Source organism: Mustela nigripes, chromosome 6 (genome assembly GCF_022355385.1).
Source record: "Mustela nigripes isolate SB6536 chromosome 6, MUSNIG.SB6536, whole genome shotgun sequence".
In the NCBI taxonomy this organism is placed as follows: domain Eukaryota; kingdom Metazoa; phylum Chordata; class Mammalia; order Carnivora; family Mustelidae; genus Mustela; species Mustela nigripes.
Window position 1 is genome coordinate 91,772,968 of NC_081562.1, and position 18,406 is coordinate 91,791,373.

The following is an 18,406-nucleotide window of genomic DNA, read 5'->3' on the forward strand; positions in this document are numbered from 1 at the left end:
AAAGCTACCTTCTCCACCTAGTCTTGTGATTCCACTCATTTCAACCTCCTAAGGAAATTTCCCTTAACAACGTTCCCTAACATGTTCAAATTCTATCCCACTAGATCAATCCATTAAATCACAACTAACCTACACCCTCACCTGATAATTCCAAATGATCACATTGTTTTCTACTTCCATTTTTTTCTTCAGGTTTTATTTTTAAGTAATCTCTACACTCAACTTGGGGCTCAAATTTACAACCCCCAAATCAAGAGTCCCATGCTCCACTGACTGAGCCAGTCAGGAGCCTCTACTTCCTTCTATTTATTGAATGAAATGTATACTCTCTGCCTCCAGCTTCACACTATCTTAATACCCTGTTGTAAAAACCTTTGCTATGTTTGAAACCATTGAGATCTTACTGGACTTCAGACACACTGTACTCTCATTTTTCTTAGAACATTGTTTCTCCATCTCATTTGTTTTCTCCCTCCTCCTGTGGAATTCTGCCAAAATCTTCATTTTTCTCCCTCCTCCCAAGACAAAAATCCCAAGCTTAAATTGTGGTCCTATACCTTCAGCTATCTATATATCCCCTAAAATGCAACAAAACTTCTTCCTTCCCAGAATGACATTCTTTTCCCATTTCTGTTAATACTGTTCTTGCAATTCCATGGTTTCCAATCTTAAGAATTAATTTGGCATTTTTCTTTCTCCCATGCCTGACATCCATCAATCATTGTTTCTTCTACCACATCATCTAATTTGTTACAGTGGGCTTCCTGGTGCCCCAGTTTCACCACACTCAAGAGTTCTACAACACTGGTTTCATCATATTCCTCTGCCCAGGGACTTCAACGCCCCATTTGATTACACAAATGCTCCTCTGATCAACACTTAACCTAAATCACCCATTAAAAAAAAAAAACAAACCCAAGATTTGATAGAGAGCAAGAGCACAAGCAGGCAGAGAGGCAAGCAGAGGGAGAGGGAGAAGCGGGCTCCCTGCTGAGCAGGAAGCCTGATGTAGGGTTCCAATCCAATCCTAGGCACCAATCCTAGGCACCCCCTGAATTACCCGTTATATTTATTTATTTTTTAGATTATTTATTTGACAGACGGAGATCACAAGTAGGCAAAGCAGCAGGCAGAGAGAGAGGAGGAAGAAGGCTCCCCGCAGAGCAGAGTCTGATGTGGGTGGGGCTTGATTCTAGGACCCTGGGATCATGACCTGAGCCGAAGGCAGAGGCTTTAACCCACTGAGCCACCCAGGTGCCCAGTGAATCACCCATTTAAAAAAAAAAAAAAAATCCTTGGGATGCCTGAGTGGCTCAGTCGGTTAAGTGACTGCCTTCAGCTTAGGTCATGATCCCAGGGTACTGGAATCGAGTTCTGCATCTGGCTCCTGGCTCAATGGGGAACCTACTTCTCTGTCTCTCTCTGCTTGCCAGTCTGCCTGCTTGTGCTCTCTCTCTGACAAATAAAATAAAATCTTTTAAAAATAAATAGGGCGCCTGGATTGCTCAGTGGGTTAAAGCCTCCGCCTTCGGGCTCAGGTCATGATCCCAGGTCTTGGGTTTGAGCCCCGCATTGGGCTTTCTGCTCGGTGGGGAGCCTGCCTCTCTGCCTACTTGTGATCTCTTGTCAAATAAATATATAAAATCTTTAAAAAAAAAAAAAAAAAAAAAGACTGCCTTCAGCTCAGGTCATGACCTCCGGTCCTGGGATGGAGCCCCGCAACACAAGGGGCTTTCTGCTCAGCAGGGAGCCTGGTTCCCCGCCCCCTCTGCCTGCTGCTCTGCCTACTTGTGATCTCTGTCAAATAAATAAAATCGTTTTTAAAAAATCTAAAAATACATAAATAAATAAATCCTTAATCCTTTCCAGCAAGATACCCCCAATCTGTTCAGGCTGAGCATCCCCACAGCTTAATTCCTTCTCTCATGCAGCTCCTTCACCTTATAGCCAAGTAGCTAATGTCACCCTATACTGATCTTTTCAGTGACAAATTCTTAGATCTTAACCAAAATTGCTTTTATGTGACTAAAAAGCTCATGTGCAGACATCTGACACACAAGAACTTACTGTCCCTTTCCAAGTTGCTGACTTGTTCCAAATGTTAAGAGGTCTGGAGCTCTGTAGTTTATCCAGTAATTATTAGAGGACTTCCGCTGACATTATCTCAACCTACACTTATCTCAGGAATGTGGTCATTGCACAAAAACATTTCTGGAACTCCTTCATGGCTAGTTTATGGGCCACATTTAAATGATTCATTACTTGTCAACTGTACTCAAAACATACACCATAATTCTATTATTATACCCCAAAAAATCATTCCTTCAAAATTACTTTTTTTTTTTAAGTGGAGGCATTTGCCAACTTTTTCTTCTATTTTTCAGATTAAAAAAAAAAAGATTTATTTATTTGAGAGAGAGTGTGTGAGAGAATGAGCATGAGAAGTGGGAGGGTCAGAGGGAGAAGCAGACTCCCTGCCGAGCAGGGAGCCTGATATGGGACTTGATCCTGGGAGTCCAGGATCATGACCTGAGCCGAAGGCAGTTGCTTAACCAACCAAGCAACCCAGACGTCCCTATTTTTCAGATTTTGTTACGGATTACTTCTGGGTTTCCCCAAGGTCCCATTCTTAGACTAACTTCTTGCTCTTAAGTTCCATATCCATGTTTCCATTTACTGGCTAAACAGCTTTATGTGGAAGCATTTTAACCCAAGTTCTCTAAATGAGCTCATTATTTCACGCCTGAAACCTACTCATCCTCTCCTCTCTATTCGGGTTAGTTAATGATCCTATCTTCCATTCTCACAGACAAGAAATGTTTGTCTTTATCTGTGATTCATCTTTGGTTATGTGCCTCGTTATGTGCAGTGGTTAGGAGCCCAGGCTCTGAAACGACTGTGGGTTCAAATCCCAGTTCTGTTCATTACCCATGTGAACTTTGCCTATTTCCCCATATAGAAACTGGAGATGGCAAAAGCACTTTTTAATAAAATGGTTGAGAAGTCAAGATGTTTGATACTTAAAATAGTGCCCGACTCACAGTAAATTCTCAACCCCTTTTCCTCACTGCCAGTATCCCAACCTGTTTAGAACACAGTTCAGTGATTCTCCTGAGAAGTAGCTCACCATTGGTAGTAGGTAGTTGACCCCTTTCCTCCTTCTTGTCCCACTGTACTGAATCCTTATTAGCAATGTATTCTTCTTCATTTCCCATTCCTTGTTCAAATTCATGTCACCTATTGAACTACAGGTTCCCCTTACCTGTTTCTCAATTATTTGTGTATCCTAAATGCCCAGGCCAGGTATGGTATAAATGTTGGCTGAGTCAATCTAGTCAGTTACTAAGGCCTGTCAATTTTCTTCCCTGATATCTTGTCCTCTTTCAAGCTCTAACCCCCTTGCATGAATTATGGCAAAGCTTATTTAATATTGCCACCAGAATCATGAGGTGGAAATTACTCTTGTCAAAAACTTACCTGTAAAACTAAAGTCCAAAAGCCTCCGAAGAATTGGCCCCAGAATAATTTTCTAGTCTTATTTTCTATTATTTCTTTTGACGAACACTATGGTCCAGATGACACTAGTCTCTTCCTTCTTCAACATGTCCTTCACCTCCACTTATTTTCATGCTATGATCTAAACCTAAAGCAGAGGTTGCAAATTGATGGACCCCAGATTTTTGGGGGGGCCACAAGTATATTTTTTATTTGAGCCAATACTAGGCTCAATTTTGGGCATAAACACTAGGATGGCCAATGGTTCTTTAAAAAATAAGATTTGGCAATGTGGGGCCCCTATTCTTGTGGGGCAACAAACTACCTGAGGTGCATTGCTAGCTATCCCCTTCTCTCAGGGCACCTAGCCAGCTTTTATTTATTTTTTTTAAGAATTTATTTATTTGAGGGACACCTGGGTGGCTCAGTTGGTTAAGAATTTATTTATTTGACAGAGAGAAATCACAAGTAGGCAGAGCGAGGAGGGAAGCAGGCTCCCCACTGAGCAGAGAGCCCGATGTGGGGCTCAATCCCAGGACCCTAAGATCATGACCTGAGCTGAAGGCAGAGGCTTTAACCCACTGAGCCACCCAGGCGCCCCTCCTAGCCAGCTTTTTAAAAAACTTCTCAACAGTGCAAGTGTAAATGAAGAAATCAGGCTAATGGTGGGACAACCAGACCTATCTCCTGATGTTACATAACATAAAGACCACCTCTCCTGTGATCTCTTCTATCCCCAAAACTGCTTAACTCGAATCTCTCAGACTCTAGATCTGTTTAGTAAAAAATAGGGGGAGGAAGTTAAGGGACACTGTGAAGTAGCAATCAAATCCAAAAGACCGCTCTCTAGGGTAACTGGCTCAATCTCTTCAACAGATCACTGTTACAAAAAAGGTTGTTCCAGGAATCTAGATTAAGAGTATAAATGGGGTACCTGGGTGGCTCAGTCGACTGAGCATCAGACTACTGATTTTGGCTCAGGTCATGATCTCCAGGTCCTGAGATGGAGCCCTACGTCTGGCTCCACGCTCAGTGCAGCATCTGCTTAGGATTCTCCCTCTTCCTCTTCTCCCCCCACCCCAACTTACATATGCCCTCTCTCAATAAATAAAATCTTCTTTTAAAAGAGTGGGGCGGGGCGCCTGGGTGGCTCAGTGGGATAAGCCACTGCCTTCGGCTCAGGTCATGATCTTGGGGTCCTGGGATCGAGTCCCGCATCGGGCTCTCTGCTCGGCAGGGAGCCTGCTTCCTCCTCTCTCTCTCTCTGCCTACCTCTCTGCCTACTTGTGATCTCTCTGTCAAATAAATAAAATCTTTAAAAAAAAAAAAAAAAGAGTGGGGTGCCTGGGTGGCTCAGTTGTTTGGGTCTGCCTTTGGTTCAGGTCATGGTCCCAGAGTCCTGGGATCTAGTCCCACATCCAGCTCTCTGCTCAGTGGGGAGACTGCTTCAACTGCTTCATCTCCTCCCCCACTTGTGCTCTCAAATAAAATCTTTAATAAAAAGTATATGGGTGCCTTGGTCATTAAGCATCTGCCTTCGGCTCAGGTCATGATCCCAGGGTCCTGGGATCAAGCCCTGATTCAGGCTCCACACTCAGTGGGAAGCCTACTTCACCCTCTGCTTATGCATGCTAATAAATAAAAGCTTTAAAAAATAAAGGTATAAAAGATAGTTAAGACACATAACTTGGTGTAATGCACGCTTCCTGGATTGGATCCAGGGCTGGACAAAAATTAGCTCTAAAAGTACTTTTCTTGTGTACCTAGGTGGCTCAGTCAGTTAAGTGCCTGCTCAGGTCATGATCTCAGGGTCCTGGGATCGAGTCCCACATCAGACTCCCTACTCTGTGGGAACCCTGCTTCTTCCTCTCTCCCTCTGCTTGTGTGCTCTCTCTCAAATAAATAAATTAAATTAAATTAATTAAATTAAATTAAATAAATAAAAGTACTTTTCTTGAGACAACTGGAGAAATGTGCATATTAATTTTAAGAATTTGTTATGGTAGTAATGTAGAAAATGTTGATTCTTCAAATTAAAGTACCGAGGTAAAAAATTGAAACCAACCTTCATACTCCTGCCCATTCTTCTGGCCTTCAAAGTCTAGAACAGATTGGCAAAGTTTCTACACAGCCAAGCAGCAAGTATTTTAGGCTTTGTGGGTCATAGTTCTGTGGAACTACTCTGCTCTGCTGCTGTGATCTAAAAGTAGCCCCAGATAACACATAAGCAAATGGGCATAGCTGTGTTCTAGTAAAACATTTTTACAAAAGCAGGGAGCAGGACGCAAGCTCCAGTGTGCCAACCTCTGATCCAGAACAGGTAAGTCTCGGAAACGTGTTTCCTGGTACCCATCTGAGTTAGTGCCTTTCCCTTCCCTCTGTTCACATAATGCTTGCAGATCTACTTACCACATTGATTACATCTTATTCTATCATATATTTATCTCCCTTGTGGAGGAAGTGCTTTCAAAGCCGGTGCCACTGTGCTACATGACACCCATCCCCACCTGAGTTCCTTGCACAATATATCCAGTGAGTATTGCTCCCCCAAACTAAATCTACCCCAAAAGAAAGATCCAGCACCCTTTGTGACACTCAAAAGAACAAGCAGCAGGTCCTGAAAGTAATTCTGAAGGAGCATCAGGCAAAACAAGAGCACTCCTTATCTCTCTAGATACTGTACATCCACTAGATAGCCCGAGTGTCGCCTCTGCCGCTCCACCGTGTGACGTGTTCACCATAAAGCATCAGACCTCGTGTGCACGCGAGTGTAACAGATGCCGTGGGCTCAGGGATGTCCTTGCACCCTTTTGCTTTTTAGCCTCACTAGAGTACCTAGAGAGCTAATGGATGTACATTAAGTGCATCATAAACGATCAACAAATTTAAAATATACTACTGGGGGGAGCGATTTCCTTTTTCTCAAGACCGAGGAGCAGGTGGCAGCAAACGCCTGGGTCAGGCTTCATCGAGACTTGACACCAGAACAGTACAGTCACCTCCTGCCTCTTGTTTCCTTTCTTGCTTTGGAGACGCTGGGTAATGGAATCCCAGATTCCACAACAAAGGTGCTTGTGGGACAAGGGAGAAGGGTGTATGCATATCTTCTGTAGAAACTGTCCTAAAATTCCAGGAGCCCTTAGGGGAAGACATGGAATTTGGGGCAAAGGCAAATGCTGGGAAGAACACATGTTGACTACTACAGAACAGGAGACAGGAGGGAGGGTGATAGGAGGTCACAAAGGGCAAAAAAATGAGATGCCCACTCCCAGACAGACATCCTGCTAAAACAGAGCTTAGTTCTAAGACAAGGGTACGTTATAAAGCAAGAAATAAGGTGAGAGAAAGGCCAAAGCAGAGGAGAAAGCTTCACGAGAAAGGGAGTGATGTTGGATTAAGAATTGAGAGTTGAGTAAAAGGTTTATTATTAGTGCAGTCAACATCATGGAACAGCACATATAACACAACCAGCAACCCGCAGAGACACTAGTGCAAGGGGAGGGAAGCCTTAACTGAGCTTCCTGGTTCCGTCTCAGGGTGACAACAGGAGGGTATGGGCCTTGGTAAGGCAGGTGAGGGCAGAGGGGAGCGGAAGAAATGTAGTAACCAGACTAAGTATAGCAGCGATTTCAAATTCCTGAGCACAAGGTCCTGGAGCTTCCCTACTCCCTTCAAGCTGTAACCCTCACCCCACCCCATTCCCAGTGAAGCCATGTCCCAACTCCCCAGGCCCATAGCAAGCTGGCCTGGAATAAGACTCCAGAGAAAGAAGCAGCTGTTATATGGCCCTATCTCTTCAACCCCCCTCCCACCTGCTTATTAAAATAATCACACCCTCTATCCCTTCCTTTCTCTTCCTCTACCAGCCACCCTAGGGATTAAGGAATGTCCAGGTAGCCAAAGATGGAGCTAAAGTCCTTAGAGGACATGGGCGAAGCCAGAGCACAGCCTGTACTCAGAGGCAAAGAGACATCACGTCTTTCCCATCTTGCCTGGCGCAGCTTAGAACCCAGTTCTGGATCTCCAAGGAAACCGGGGGTGGGGGGGTAGGAATGTCTTCAAAATTAATACTCTATAAATACAGAGTTTAGCAAGGAGACCCATGGAAGGGCTGGGAGCAAAGTTCTCCAGAGGGCACAGGCATCGATGCTGGACTGTCGTACCCATCACTGGAATAGAGGAAGCGCCTTGTCTCAGATGGGGTTATGGAGGGTTGGGGCAGACAGGTTCAGCCGAGGACTCCCTTGGCGCTTCCTATATTAAAGCCAAAGGTTGTGCTGAAAAGGAAAAATATAAAACAGATCCCCCACCCCTGGCCCACCCTATCCAGAATCCCCAAAATAGGAACATCAAAAAGAAAGTTTTAAGCTTTGTTAATTTTTTTTTCTTTTTCCTTTCTTTAAAAAAAAAAGTAAATAAATTAGATTGCCAACAATGTGGCTGGGCTGGAAAAGTGGGGTAGCCATAACCAGGCCATTCTTTAAAAAAAATAAAAGGGAGGGAAGGAAATACGAACTAAGGAATTATCAAAATAACTGGTTAGAATCACAGGGCTAGAGAGGGGTCCAATGGAACTATTATCAAGTAGGAAGTGCCTACCTGATTTCAGCAAAAGCCAGAGAGCTGCTGCTTGCTGGGCACATCCACCCCAACAGACTAATCCCCTACCCCCAACCTTGTCATTCCCTAACATTGAGAAAACGTAGGAAAGCAGAGCTCATCTGGAAAATTCCGGCATCCCAGCCTGCACACCTGCAGAACCAGCAGGAGCCTGCGCCCGGCAAGTGGGCTGGACAGGGTATTGCTTAGCACAGAGGTCCAGTCTTCCCGTAAGGGTCATCAGTTCCTGGTCTCAGGGCCGGTTACTGGCCTTACTGCATATTTCTAGGGTTTCGATTCCACCCTTACCATTTCTTCGGGATGTCTGCTCCCCAGAGCTGCCCTCTCATGCTGTTTAGTGTCAACAGGCCTGCCCGCTCCGATTCCCTGGTTTTGGAGGAGGGGGAACGATCAGGTAGTCCTCACTCTGCCCTGATCCTCTAGAGAAAAGGAATTCTTTGTGCTTTCTAAAAATATCTAGAACCAGGGACCCTGGGCAGGAAAAGAGATATAGAGGTGGGGACTTTTCCCAAACTGACTAAAAATTTACAGACATCTTAGGGGAAGAAATTAAGCAAAAGGAAGAAATCTGGGTTTCCCACCTGAAAGGCTGAGCAGAATGCCCTGGGCCCTTCAGTGCCAGAAGAACAGGGAAACGGTGCGGCCCACATGTAGGCCACTATACTGTGGATAGGAGGGAGGACTCAGAGGCCGGCTGCTGGAGTGATGGGTCTTCTGGTCTCCATCTCTTCCTGCTAGCCCATGGAGATCTCCTATATCTCTTCCACGCCATGCGCAAAGATCATGACAAGGCCCGGCTCCTGCACCATGTCGTCACCCATGTGCTGGTTCTCACAGGCCATCACGACGACAGCCTGCTTGCCAGGGATGCGCTTGGCCACATAGTTCTCATAGTAGCGCCGGTTCATCTGCCTTGTCTCTAGGGTGGCCAGACCCTGCGGCCAGCTCCGCTCGTGGGCATTTTCAATCAGCTCGTTGACGATAGAGGCGGGACAGCCACTCTCCACCAGGGAGCGCTTGATTACAGCCTGGAGTACAGCATCTGGGGTCGAGATCATCCCTCCCCAGCGGGTCACTCTTGCGGGCTGCAGGGAGTTCACCCACCTGTATGGACAGGGTGGGAGACGGTCACTCCAGCTCATTCCCCTTCTCTGCACTAGGCTTTCTCTCCTAATAGGAAGGACCACCCGCTCTGCACTCGGCCTAACCCTGATCTTCCATTTTCCTTTTTCCATCACTGGTTCAGAAACTCTACATCTTCCCCTGGTTGGTCCCATGTGAGTCACTACTTGTCACTCACTCACCAGATTAAACTCTACAACTGAAGAGTTTGTCATTTTTCTAAAAATCCCAATACTTAGCACTTACGGCGCCTGGCACAAACTAAGTGTTCAATAAATGGGTACTGATTGAAGCCCCAGTTCCTGTGCCCCACGTGGCGCTATTTGCATGACAGTTATTGATTCACACCTAGAATTTACAGGACTCCAGCACTGCAAGGGATTTTAGACTTTGTGTATGCTGCGCTTTGGATCACTCTCCTGGATTTGCATTCGCTCTCTTTGGATTGTAAGCTACCTGATGACAGTGACACTATCTCTTTCTTCGTGGCCCTCCTAGCCCTCCACAGCCTTTAATGCAGGGCTTGGTACCTGCAGGTACTCGCTAAAATCTGGATGGACTGCATCCTTGGGTAAGCTCTCCCTTCCATCCATCCAAAAGAATATGAGAGAGGGGCGCCTGGGTGGCTCAGTGGGTTGAGCCGCTGCCTTCGGCTCGGGTCATGATCTCAGGGTCCTGGGATCGAGCCCCGCATCGGGCTCTCTGCTCCGCAGGAAGCCTGCTTCCCTCTCTCTCTCTCTCTCTGCCTGCCTCTCTGCCTACTTGTGATCTCTGTCTGTCAAATAAATAAATAAAATCTTTAAAAAAATAAATAAATAAAACAACCCCCCCCCCCCCAAAAAAAAGAATATGAGAGATTCTCTAGTGGGCTGAAAGTTATCCTCTTCTCTGTTCCTGTCCTTCATCCCAGTGTCTGAAAAGAGGTGGCCCCACCCAGCCATCTTATTACCCTACTTCTGCCACTCCCCTGCTCCTCCTCCATTCAGGGCTGGGTGCAAGGACATGGAGCAAATGACTCCGCATCCTGAGTGACACTCACTCTAGGATCTCGTTGTATTCAATTGTCTCCTCCAAGTTCTGCAGGTTGGGGTTGACGCTGCGGATAGCTCGCATGTATGCCTTTAGCAGCTGGATATCTCGCTTCTGTGGGAGCGAAGAAGAGTCAGAGATGATGGTTAGCGCAGACAACAAATCAAAGACAGAAGTGTGTCTTAGAAGGAGGGTGACTGAGGGATCTGAAGAACACCAAGACCTGGAAACTTCATGAAGATGGAGATGTGACGGTCTCATTCACTGCTCTATCCCTGGTGCTTAGCAGGGTGCCTTCTTAGAGGAGGCATGTAATAAATGTTAGGTGAATGAATGACACTGATGGGATGAAGGAAAGGGAGAAGAGCTCCAGGCTGATTCCCTCCCAGGCCACAGGCAGAGTATCCCCTTCCCTGGATGCACACACACCTGTGCAGACCTGCATGCTCACAGGGGCGCACCTCACCCCCAGTTACCAGCACATGTGCATGGCATGCATGCGTGTGTGCGCACACACACATACCTATCTGTTACATATCTGTTTTACGCACTTATCTGCATATTAGGGACAGGCTCATGCCTATGTTCTCTGGAGCCCACCTGCTCGGCCAGCTGGTGTTTGTGCTCGGCTGAGGTCTTCTCCAGCTCTGCGATGCGCGTCTGCTGCTGCTGCACCACGGAGCGCAGGTGCTTAATGCAGTTGTGATTTGGCAGCTCATCTTTGGGCATCTCCAGCCTGCCACCCAGAGAAAAGCAGAACGGGAGCATTCAATGGGACGTGTAGACAAAGGCAGGAAATTGATGAGAGGGCTTTCTCCTAGCCCAGATTTCGAATATGCAGGCCTCCCTCTCATTCCCTTCGCTTCCTTTTCCCCAGCTCTGCTCCCCGTTCCCACCCCGTACTCCTTTGCTCTCTACTTCTTCTGGGCCTCTTTCCCTTTCTAAGACAGTGCTTTATCTACCACATGGCTCTCCTATCTTCCTACAGATTCTGCCGGTACACTCATTCCTCCTGAGAAGCTCTAGATTCACGGCCTCAGCTAGCAGCATTTAATCAAATACTTCACACCCCAAAGAAAGGGAAAACAAAAACAAAAACAGGGCAGGAGGAAATATGAGAAGCCTAGAAATTAGAGCAGTCAATCTGAAAAAGAGAAAGGGGGTACCGGGCTGACAGGGAAGAATAAAGGAAATCAGTCCTTATTATTAGCACACCGACTGGGAATTGTTGCCTCCTTCCCTTTATATAAAGCAAGAGCGCAAAGATCATAGTTGGAAAAGCATCACGGAGGTGAGATCTTGGGGCAGGGAGCCAGGGAGGCCAAGGACACTCCTTGCGTACATTCAGAGGAGACCTCCTGAGCTGGTGGGCAGGGGATCTGGAGACGGCGAGTGGGGATGGGGAGTGTGGTTGGTGGCGGGGGGGGGGGAGGTCATAAACCGGAAGGCCCTTAACTGTGTGGGGCAGAGGAAGGGAAGCAATCTCACCCGCAGCCCTGCTCACAGGTCACAGGCCGTTTGGGGTTGTGCTCACAGTCACTGAGGTGAGACATGAGGTTGTCAAGCCGGACAACAGCACTACAGCCAAACACAGCGTTGTCGCAGGCGATCTGCAGCTTTGACAACATGTTCCGCATGATCCGAGGTACTGGGCGCAGGTGGGCGACCGTCACAACGCTACGGTCCACCGGACACGTCTGCTGCTGAGAGAACCATTGGGTGATGCAGGCATTGCAGAAGGCATGCTCACAATGAGGTGCCTAGAAGGAAGAGCAGGGCAAAAGGGGCACAAGAGAATTAGCCGGAGTTAAGAGCCTGAGTATGATAAGTCCACAAAGCCACTCAAGCTCCTGAGCAGCTGCCAGGACCACGGGTCCCCGGGGGGGCACAGCAAAGTACAGATGTGCCATAGTCAAGGCACTGTGTAGGACAGGCTTCAGACAGATTTCCTGTGCTCAGGATTCCAAATGGATTGTGACATAAGACAAACAAGTACAAAGTTATATAACAATAAGAGGTATAAATAATATTCCAGGACAATAGGAGAGATGACATGAGGCAGTTGATTATTAATTGCCGACTGGATTGCATACACAGTAACTGCCAAAGTCCAGAGGAGGATGAGATCTTTCTAGGCTAGGTCAGTCAGGGCAGGTATTTATGGTAGAGGACATAATTTGATATGGGTCTGGAAGGATGTGTGGAGAGGACAGGGAAGAGATTTAGTGCAGAAATACAATGTAAGAAAGCAAAGCAAAACAAAACAAAAGACTGGAACTCCTGGTGCGAGGTTACGAGTCCTCTCTGTAGGGGCCCAAGTTCCTATCTTGTGAGGGTTGATCTGAGGCATTGCCCTGAATCCTAATGGGAAGGACTAGCCTCCAAAATAGGGTCATTTTCTCACAGAATTACATTCTTTTCAGTCTCATAAAGATCGTATTTCAGCTTACTTTCTTGATAACTCAGATAAACTCTGAAATTAATCCCTCAAAGTTAGAGGATTCCCAGGCTTCTGTGGAGACACCATCTGCATGGGACAAACACAGCAGGCACTTAGTAGTTGATGAATAAATGGCCATGCCATGTCCCAAATACTCTGCTAGGTGCTTAAGATACAAAAGACATCTTGAAGGCAAAACCTGTCTCACAAAAGACAGGTTTTGCCTTCAAGATGCTCACAGACACCAAAGACTGGAAACGTAGAAAGACCTTGGAAGAAGTCATTCTCAGGGCACCTGGGTGGCTCAGTCAGTTAAGTGTCTGCTTTTGGGGGCACCTGGGTGGCTCAATGGGTTGGAGCCTCTGCCTTTACCTCAGGTCATGTTCCTAGGATCCGGGGATCGAGCCCTGCATCGGGCTCTCTGCTCAGCGGGGAGCCTGCTTCCTCCTCTCTGCCTGCCTCTCTGCCTACTTGTGATCTCTGTCTGTCAAAAAAATAAATAAAATCGTTAAAAAAAAAAAAAAAAGTGTCTGCTTTTGGCTCAGGTCATGATCCCCGGGTCCTGGGATCAAGGCCCATATAGGACACTCCACTTAGCGGGGACCCTGCTTCTCCCTCTCCTTCTGCCTGCTGCCCCCACCCCTTGCCTTGTGTGTTCTCTCTCTCCCCCTCTGTCAAAATAACATCTTGGGGGGGGGAAGAACTCATTCTCAATGTCACTAATCCAACTGTCAGTAGATTTTTATTTTTCACTCAAAGACATATCTGAGTCTTTTCAAAATCTTTATAGACCTTATCTCCAAAAAAAAACCCCCTATATTTGTCCACTTTCCCCCATCTGTCCTGCCTCTAACCCAGTTCAAGCTATCATCTCTCACCTTCATTATTAAGTATGTCTTCTGGTTGGCCTCCCTACTTCTTTCTACCTAGCGTTTTGTAATTCAGGCTACCTTCATCAGTCAGAGTGATCACCTCAAAATGAAAACTAGATCTTATACTCCCCTGCTTAAAACTTTACAATGGTTTCTCATTGTGCTTAAAATAAATCCAAACTCCCACTCGGGACCTATAAAATTCTGCTGGATCTGGCCCTGTGCCTCTGACCTCTCCTCACCTCACACCACGCTCCCAGCACTGTGTTCAGGCCATTCTGGCCTCCTTTCTATGCTTTGTTTACATCCAGATCACTTCTGCCCTAGGATCTTCACTTTTGCTGCTCCTCTTTGCCTGAAATGCTCTTCCTCTAAATTTCAGCATGAATGTCCCCTTATTATTCAGATCTCATCCCAACTGTCACGTCCCTCATGACCAGCCCATCGAATCCTGCCACCCCTACAAAAATATACAGAATGTGCTATGTTCTGTGTAAGAAAAGTTGGACAAATAAACTAATACAAAGAGTTAACTGTCAGGGCGGTAGGGATTACATGGGCTGGGACGAGGACGGGGAGTGTATGCCTTTTTATACTGTTTTGATTTCTGAACTGTTGACTTTACTGCCTATTCAAAAATTAAATAAATATGGGCACCTGGGTGGCTCAGTGGGTTAAGCCGCTGCCTTCGGCTCAGGTCATGATCTCAGGGTCCTGGGATCGAGTCCCGCATCGGGCTCTCTGCTCAGCAGGGAGCCTGCTTCCTCCTCTCTCTCTCTCTCTGCCTGCCTCTCTGCCTACTTGTGATCTCCCTCTCTGTCAAATAAATAAATAAATAATCTTCAAATAAATAAATAAATAAATAAATAAATGAATATGTTGGAGGTGGGGGAACTGCCTGGCTCAGAGGAGAGTACAACTCTTGATCTCAGGGTTGTGAGTTTCAGCCCCATAATGGCGGTAGAAATTACTTAAAAAAAAAAAAAAAAAAAAAGATGTAGGGAAATCAGCATTCCTAGCACGTGCCTTCTACCCTTGGTATGTGGCTGCTGACCCGGCATCCTGAGGTCTGCCTGACCTGCTCCTCAGAAGGCAGAGGTGGGGGAGTGGGTGTGGCTCCTGATTTAGAATGTCACGAACCAACACTGACTTCTCCCCACGTGACTAACCTCAAAGGACAGTGCCAGGGGAGGGAAGAAACTGACACAGCCCATGACCTCTTGACACCACCAGAAGAACTTGCTACATATCCAGCCAATCTGCTTCTAATGGCAGTAGGCCACAAAGACCTAGGCAGGGAATAGGTCCAGGGCTAGCGGCCACTGGAATGCAGTCTGATTTTCAGTCAACTTGGGCATCTGCGCTCCTTTGGGTGGTTGAAAACTGGAGTAAGAATAAACCCAAAGGATCAAGTGGAGCCCCTGGGAGCTGTATAAGCAGTGAGTGGGGGAAGGGCCATGAGACCTCACTGACTAGTGTCCTGGTTTGGAGAATGGGATTAGGTCTAGCTAGCCAGGAGTGGCAGAGGATTAATTGGTATTTACAGAAGGCGGCCAATAAGAACCATGCAGGATGACATCCATGAATACTACTGCTAAGGATTCATCTCCCTCATTATACTTGCCTGTTAATCAGGAGTTTCTCCTCATACTTGCCCCGGGAAGACAGACTCTGGTCTGGCAAGGCTTGTAGAGAAATGACCTAGTGAAGGGGGCAGCTTTCATATCAAAATGCAGAGTATAAGGCTGCATCAAAAATTGGTTTTTCTAATAAATCCCAGGAAGAAAATAGGACAATACATACAGTTCCCACTCCCTGTTACTTAGTAAGTAGGCTGAAAAGGCCTGCAGGCAAACCGGCTGATTAAGTGAAACATGACATTATCTTGAGAGAGAACTGGGGAAAATCCAGAAGTTCACTCATAGCTAGGAAGATGGAACCTAGTCAGAGCCCCGGCAGAGGAAAGGAAGTTCCTGAGCTACTGTCAGAAGACAGAAAAAAATTTCTGACCAATGTACAAGTGGAAAAATCTCAGTCCGGCCTCGGAAAAATCTGGAGCACTGGACTTCTGTGGCATCTGCCTCTAGACAGACTCTGGAAGGTCCTGTTCCTTTCATAGCCGTCACTGCTTCTCTGTACCAAACCTCTAGTCTCTGTCCGTGTGGCTGTCCAGGGGGTCAGGGGAGGGGAGCCAGAACACAGTGCCTTCCCCATTGGTCCCATCGCCTATATTTTCTATTAGCGCCACTGTCTAGGGCCCCCATCAAAACTGCCATCAGACCAACTCACCTGGACTGGCTCCTCCAAGACCCCACTGCAAATAGGACAGATAAGGTCTTCGTCAACATCCCCCTGGAAACGGGTTACATCATACCCCATGTCTCATCACTGAAACCCAGGACCTGGAAGGAGCAAGGGGGGGGGGGAAAGCCAGTTCAAAAGAAGCCAGAAACGTGTGCCAATTTGCACTTACTGTCAAGATCCATTCATTTGTTCAACAATTATTTACTGAGCACCTACTATGTGCCAGTCATTTGGGGGGGGGTGAAATCTGATTCAAGAAACTTAATCTAGGGGCACCTGGGTGGCTCAGTGGGTTAAGCCGCTGCCTTCGGCTCAGGTCATGATCTCAGGGTCCTGGGATCGAGCCCCGCATCGGGCTCTCTGCTCAGCAGGGAGCCTGCTTCCCTCTCTCTCTCTGCCTGCCTCTCCGACTACTTGTGATCTCTGTCTGTCAAATAAATAAATAAAATCTTTAAAAAAAAAAAAAAAAGAAACTTAATCTAACGGGAGAAGATAATAAATAAGCATACATTTAAAATATGAAATGACAAATGCCTTGACAGGGCATTATAAGGGCAAAAAACGTGGATACCTAACCCCAGCTAGAAGGAAAGGGTGATTTTGGGAAGTTTTATGGGAGCAGGTGTCATCAAAGGACAAGCAAGAGTAGCTAGGTGTTGGGGATGGGGGCAGTTAAGGGTATTAGCATTAAGGCTGTAAGAACATGAAATTGCACATTCCAAAGCCCAGAAGTAAGAGGACATATGATGGATTCAGGGAACTCTGAGTGGTTCAGAAAACGGCATTCAGAAAATGGCTGCTCTGAAGGATCCAAAGGAGGGAGTGTCTAGATACAAGGCTAGAGAGGCAAGCAAGGGTCAGGCCACGAGAAGTCTTACGTAAGGAGTTTGGGCTTTATCCTGAAGGCTATGGGAAACCACTGAAAGACTTCAAAGGAATGATGCAATGAAAGTACTCCTCACTCTGTCAACACGGGTGAGACTGGAAACAGGAACAACGTGTAGGCAGGAGAGAGACAGAGATAGTCTGAAGTTAGGTGGTGGTGATGAAGATAAAGAAGGGAGGTTTAGGAGAGCAAGGATTCAAAGATCAGGGAGGCTGCCGTGCCTCTTCTTCAGGCTTTCTAAGGGTTAAACCCAAAGAAGTCACTGAACGGTGACTGAAACCCTACTGTGGATTTCCAACTGGTGGGCTAGCTGCATTGAGGATGAGCACCTAATACAAGGACAGCCACACCACAGACCAGCCATCAGTTGTGATGTCCTAGAAAAGACAAAATAAGAGGGTTCTCGGCAATTTAGAATCACACTGTCTGACTCAAAAGGGCAAAAAGAACGGGATGCAGAAAGACCTCACGAGGTCAGTGCAAACTGAAGTACAGCACTGGATTGAGTCAAGTGACTGGATTAATCGGTTGCTATTCACTAGGCATGTGACCTTGGGCAGGCTATATGAACTCCCTAAGTCTATTTATTTTTTTAAATAGATAAAATGGGTATAAATAATAACAGAAGTGACTTTCACAGAGTTATCCACAAAGAGATGATGTATATAAAACATTTAGGGCCACTTGGTTGGCTCAGTCATGTGAGGGCCCAACTCTTGATTTCAGTTCAGGTCGTTGTCTCGGGTCATGAGATCAAGCCTTGCGGTGGCCTCTAAGCTCGGGAGGAAATCTGCTTCTCTTCTTCCCTTTTTCCCTTTGCCCCAACCTCCAGCAGCACATGCTCTCTTTAAAATATATAAATAAATCTTAACAAAACAAACACATTTAGCAAAGTGCCTACTGGCCCATAGCAGACACTCAACATACAATAGTAATCACTATTTATATGCATGTTTAATTTCTACTACTTGATTAAAAATTCCTTAAGAGCAGGGGCACCTGGCTGCCTCAGAGCACGTGACTCTTGTTCTCAGGGTCATGAGTCTGAGCCCCACGTTGGGTGTAGAGATTATTTAAAATGAATAAAATTAAAACTTAAAAACAAACAAACAAGTAACTAAAAATAAAAATTCCTTAAGAGCTGAAACTTAGGTTCTACGTCCAATGTAGCACCAAGCAGAGTTCTTACATGTCACTAAAATGTTTGGTGCATTCATATGCTGCTTTCAGTAGGAGCTTCCAGCAGTGAGAGCATATAATCTCCTATTTCACCTAACATCCCATTTTCTGTAAATAGAACCGGTTTTCATTTAGGAATCACAGCCTGCCTCCTTGTGGATCCTCCTTGTGGACAGTGAGAGTGATGCCTGGCACTTCTGTGGAGCTCTCAAGGGTGTCTTTCCCTGAGGATTGCATAGCTGGTAGAATGTATAACCCAGAGTGGTCAGAGATCATTTCTGCCATTAATGAGGAGGGTCTGTTTATAGAATGAAGGCAATAATGAAGAAAGCAGAGCTGAGCGGCGCCTGGGTGGTTCAGTCGGTTAAGTGTCTGTCTTCAGCTCAGGTCATGATCCCAATGTCCTTGGATTGGGCCCCACGTGGGGCTCCCTGCTCAGTGGGGAGCCTGCTTCTCCCT

The 18,406-nt window shown here is 46.4% G+C and overlaps 1 protein-coding gene across 3 annotated transcripts in view; it reads right to left on the minus strand.

Annotated features, from left to right (window-relative positions):
- Positions 1-7,851: 7,851 nt before the first annotated feature.
- The window catches only part of RNF41 (ring finger protein 41), a 30,067-nt gene continuing 19,512 nt past the window's right edge, over positions 7,852-18,406 (minus strand). The window contains exons 1-6 of one of the 3 annotated variants that reach the window (XM_059403401.1): positions 15,868-15,912; positions 13,079-13,190; positions 11,755-12,026; positions 10,867-11,002; positions 10,277-10,380; positions 7,852-9,219 (exon numbers count right to left, since the gene is read on the minus strand). In XM_059403401.1, coding sequence (XP_059259384.1) covers positions 8,868-9,219; positions 10,277-10,380; positions 10,867-11,002; positions 11,755-11,903 — 741 coding nt within the window. In that variant the 5' untranslated portion in view covers positions 11,904-12,026; positions 13,079-13,190; positions 15,868-15,912 and the 3' untranslated portion in view covers positions 7,852-8,867. Of the gene's footprint in view, positions 9,220-10,276; positions 10,381-10,866; positions 11,003-11,754; positions 12,027-13,078; positions 13,191-15,867; positions 15,981-18,406 lie in introns of those variants that run through there. The other 2 variants (XM_059403399.1, XM_059403400.1) reach the window with 2 other exon arrangements.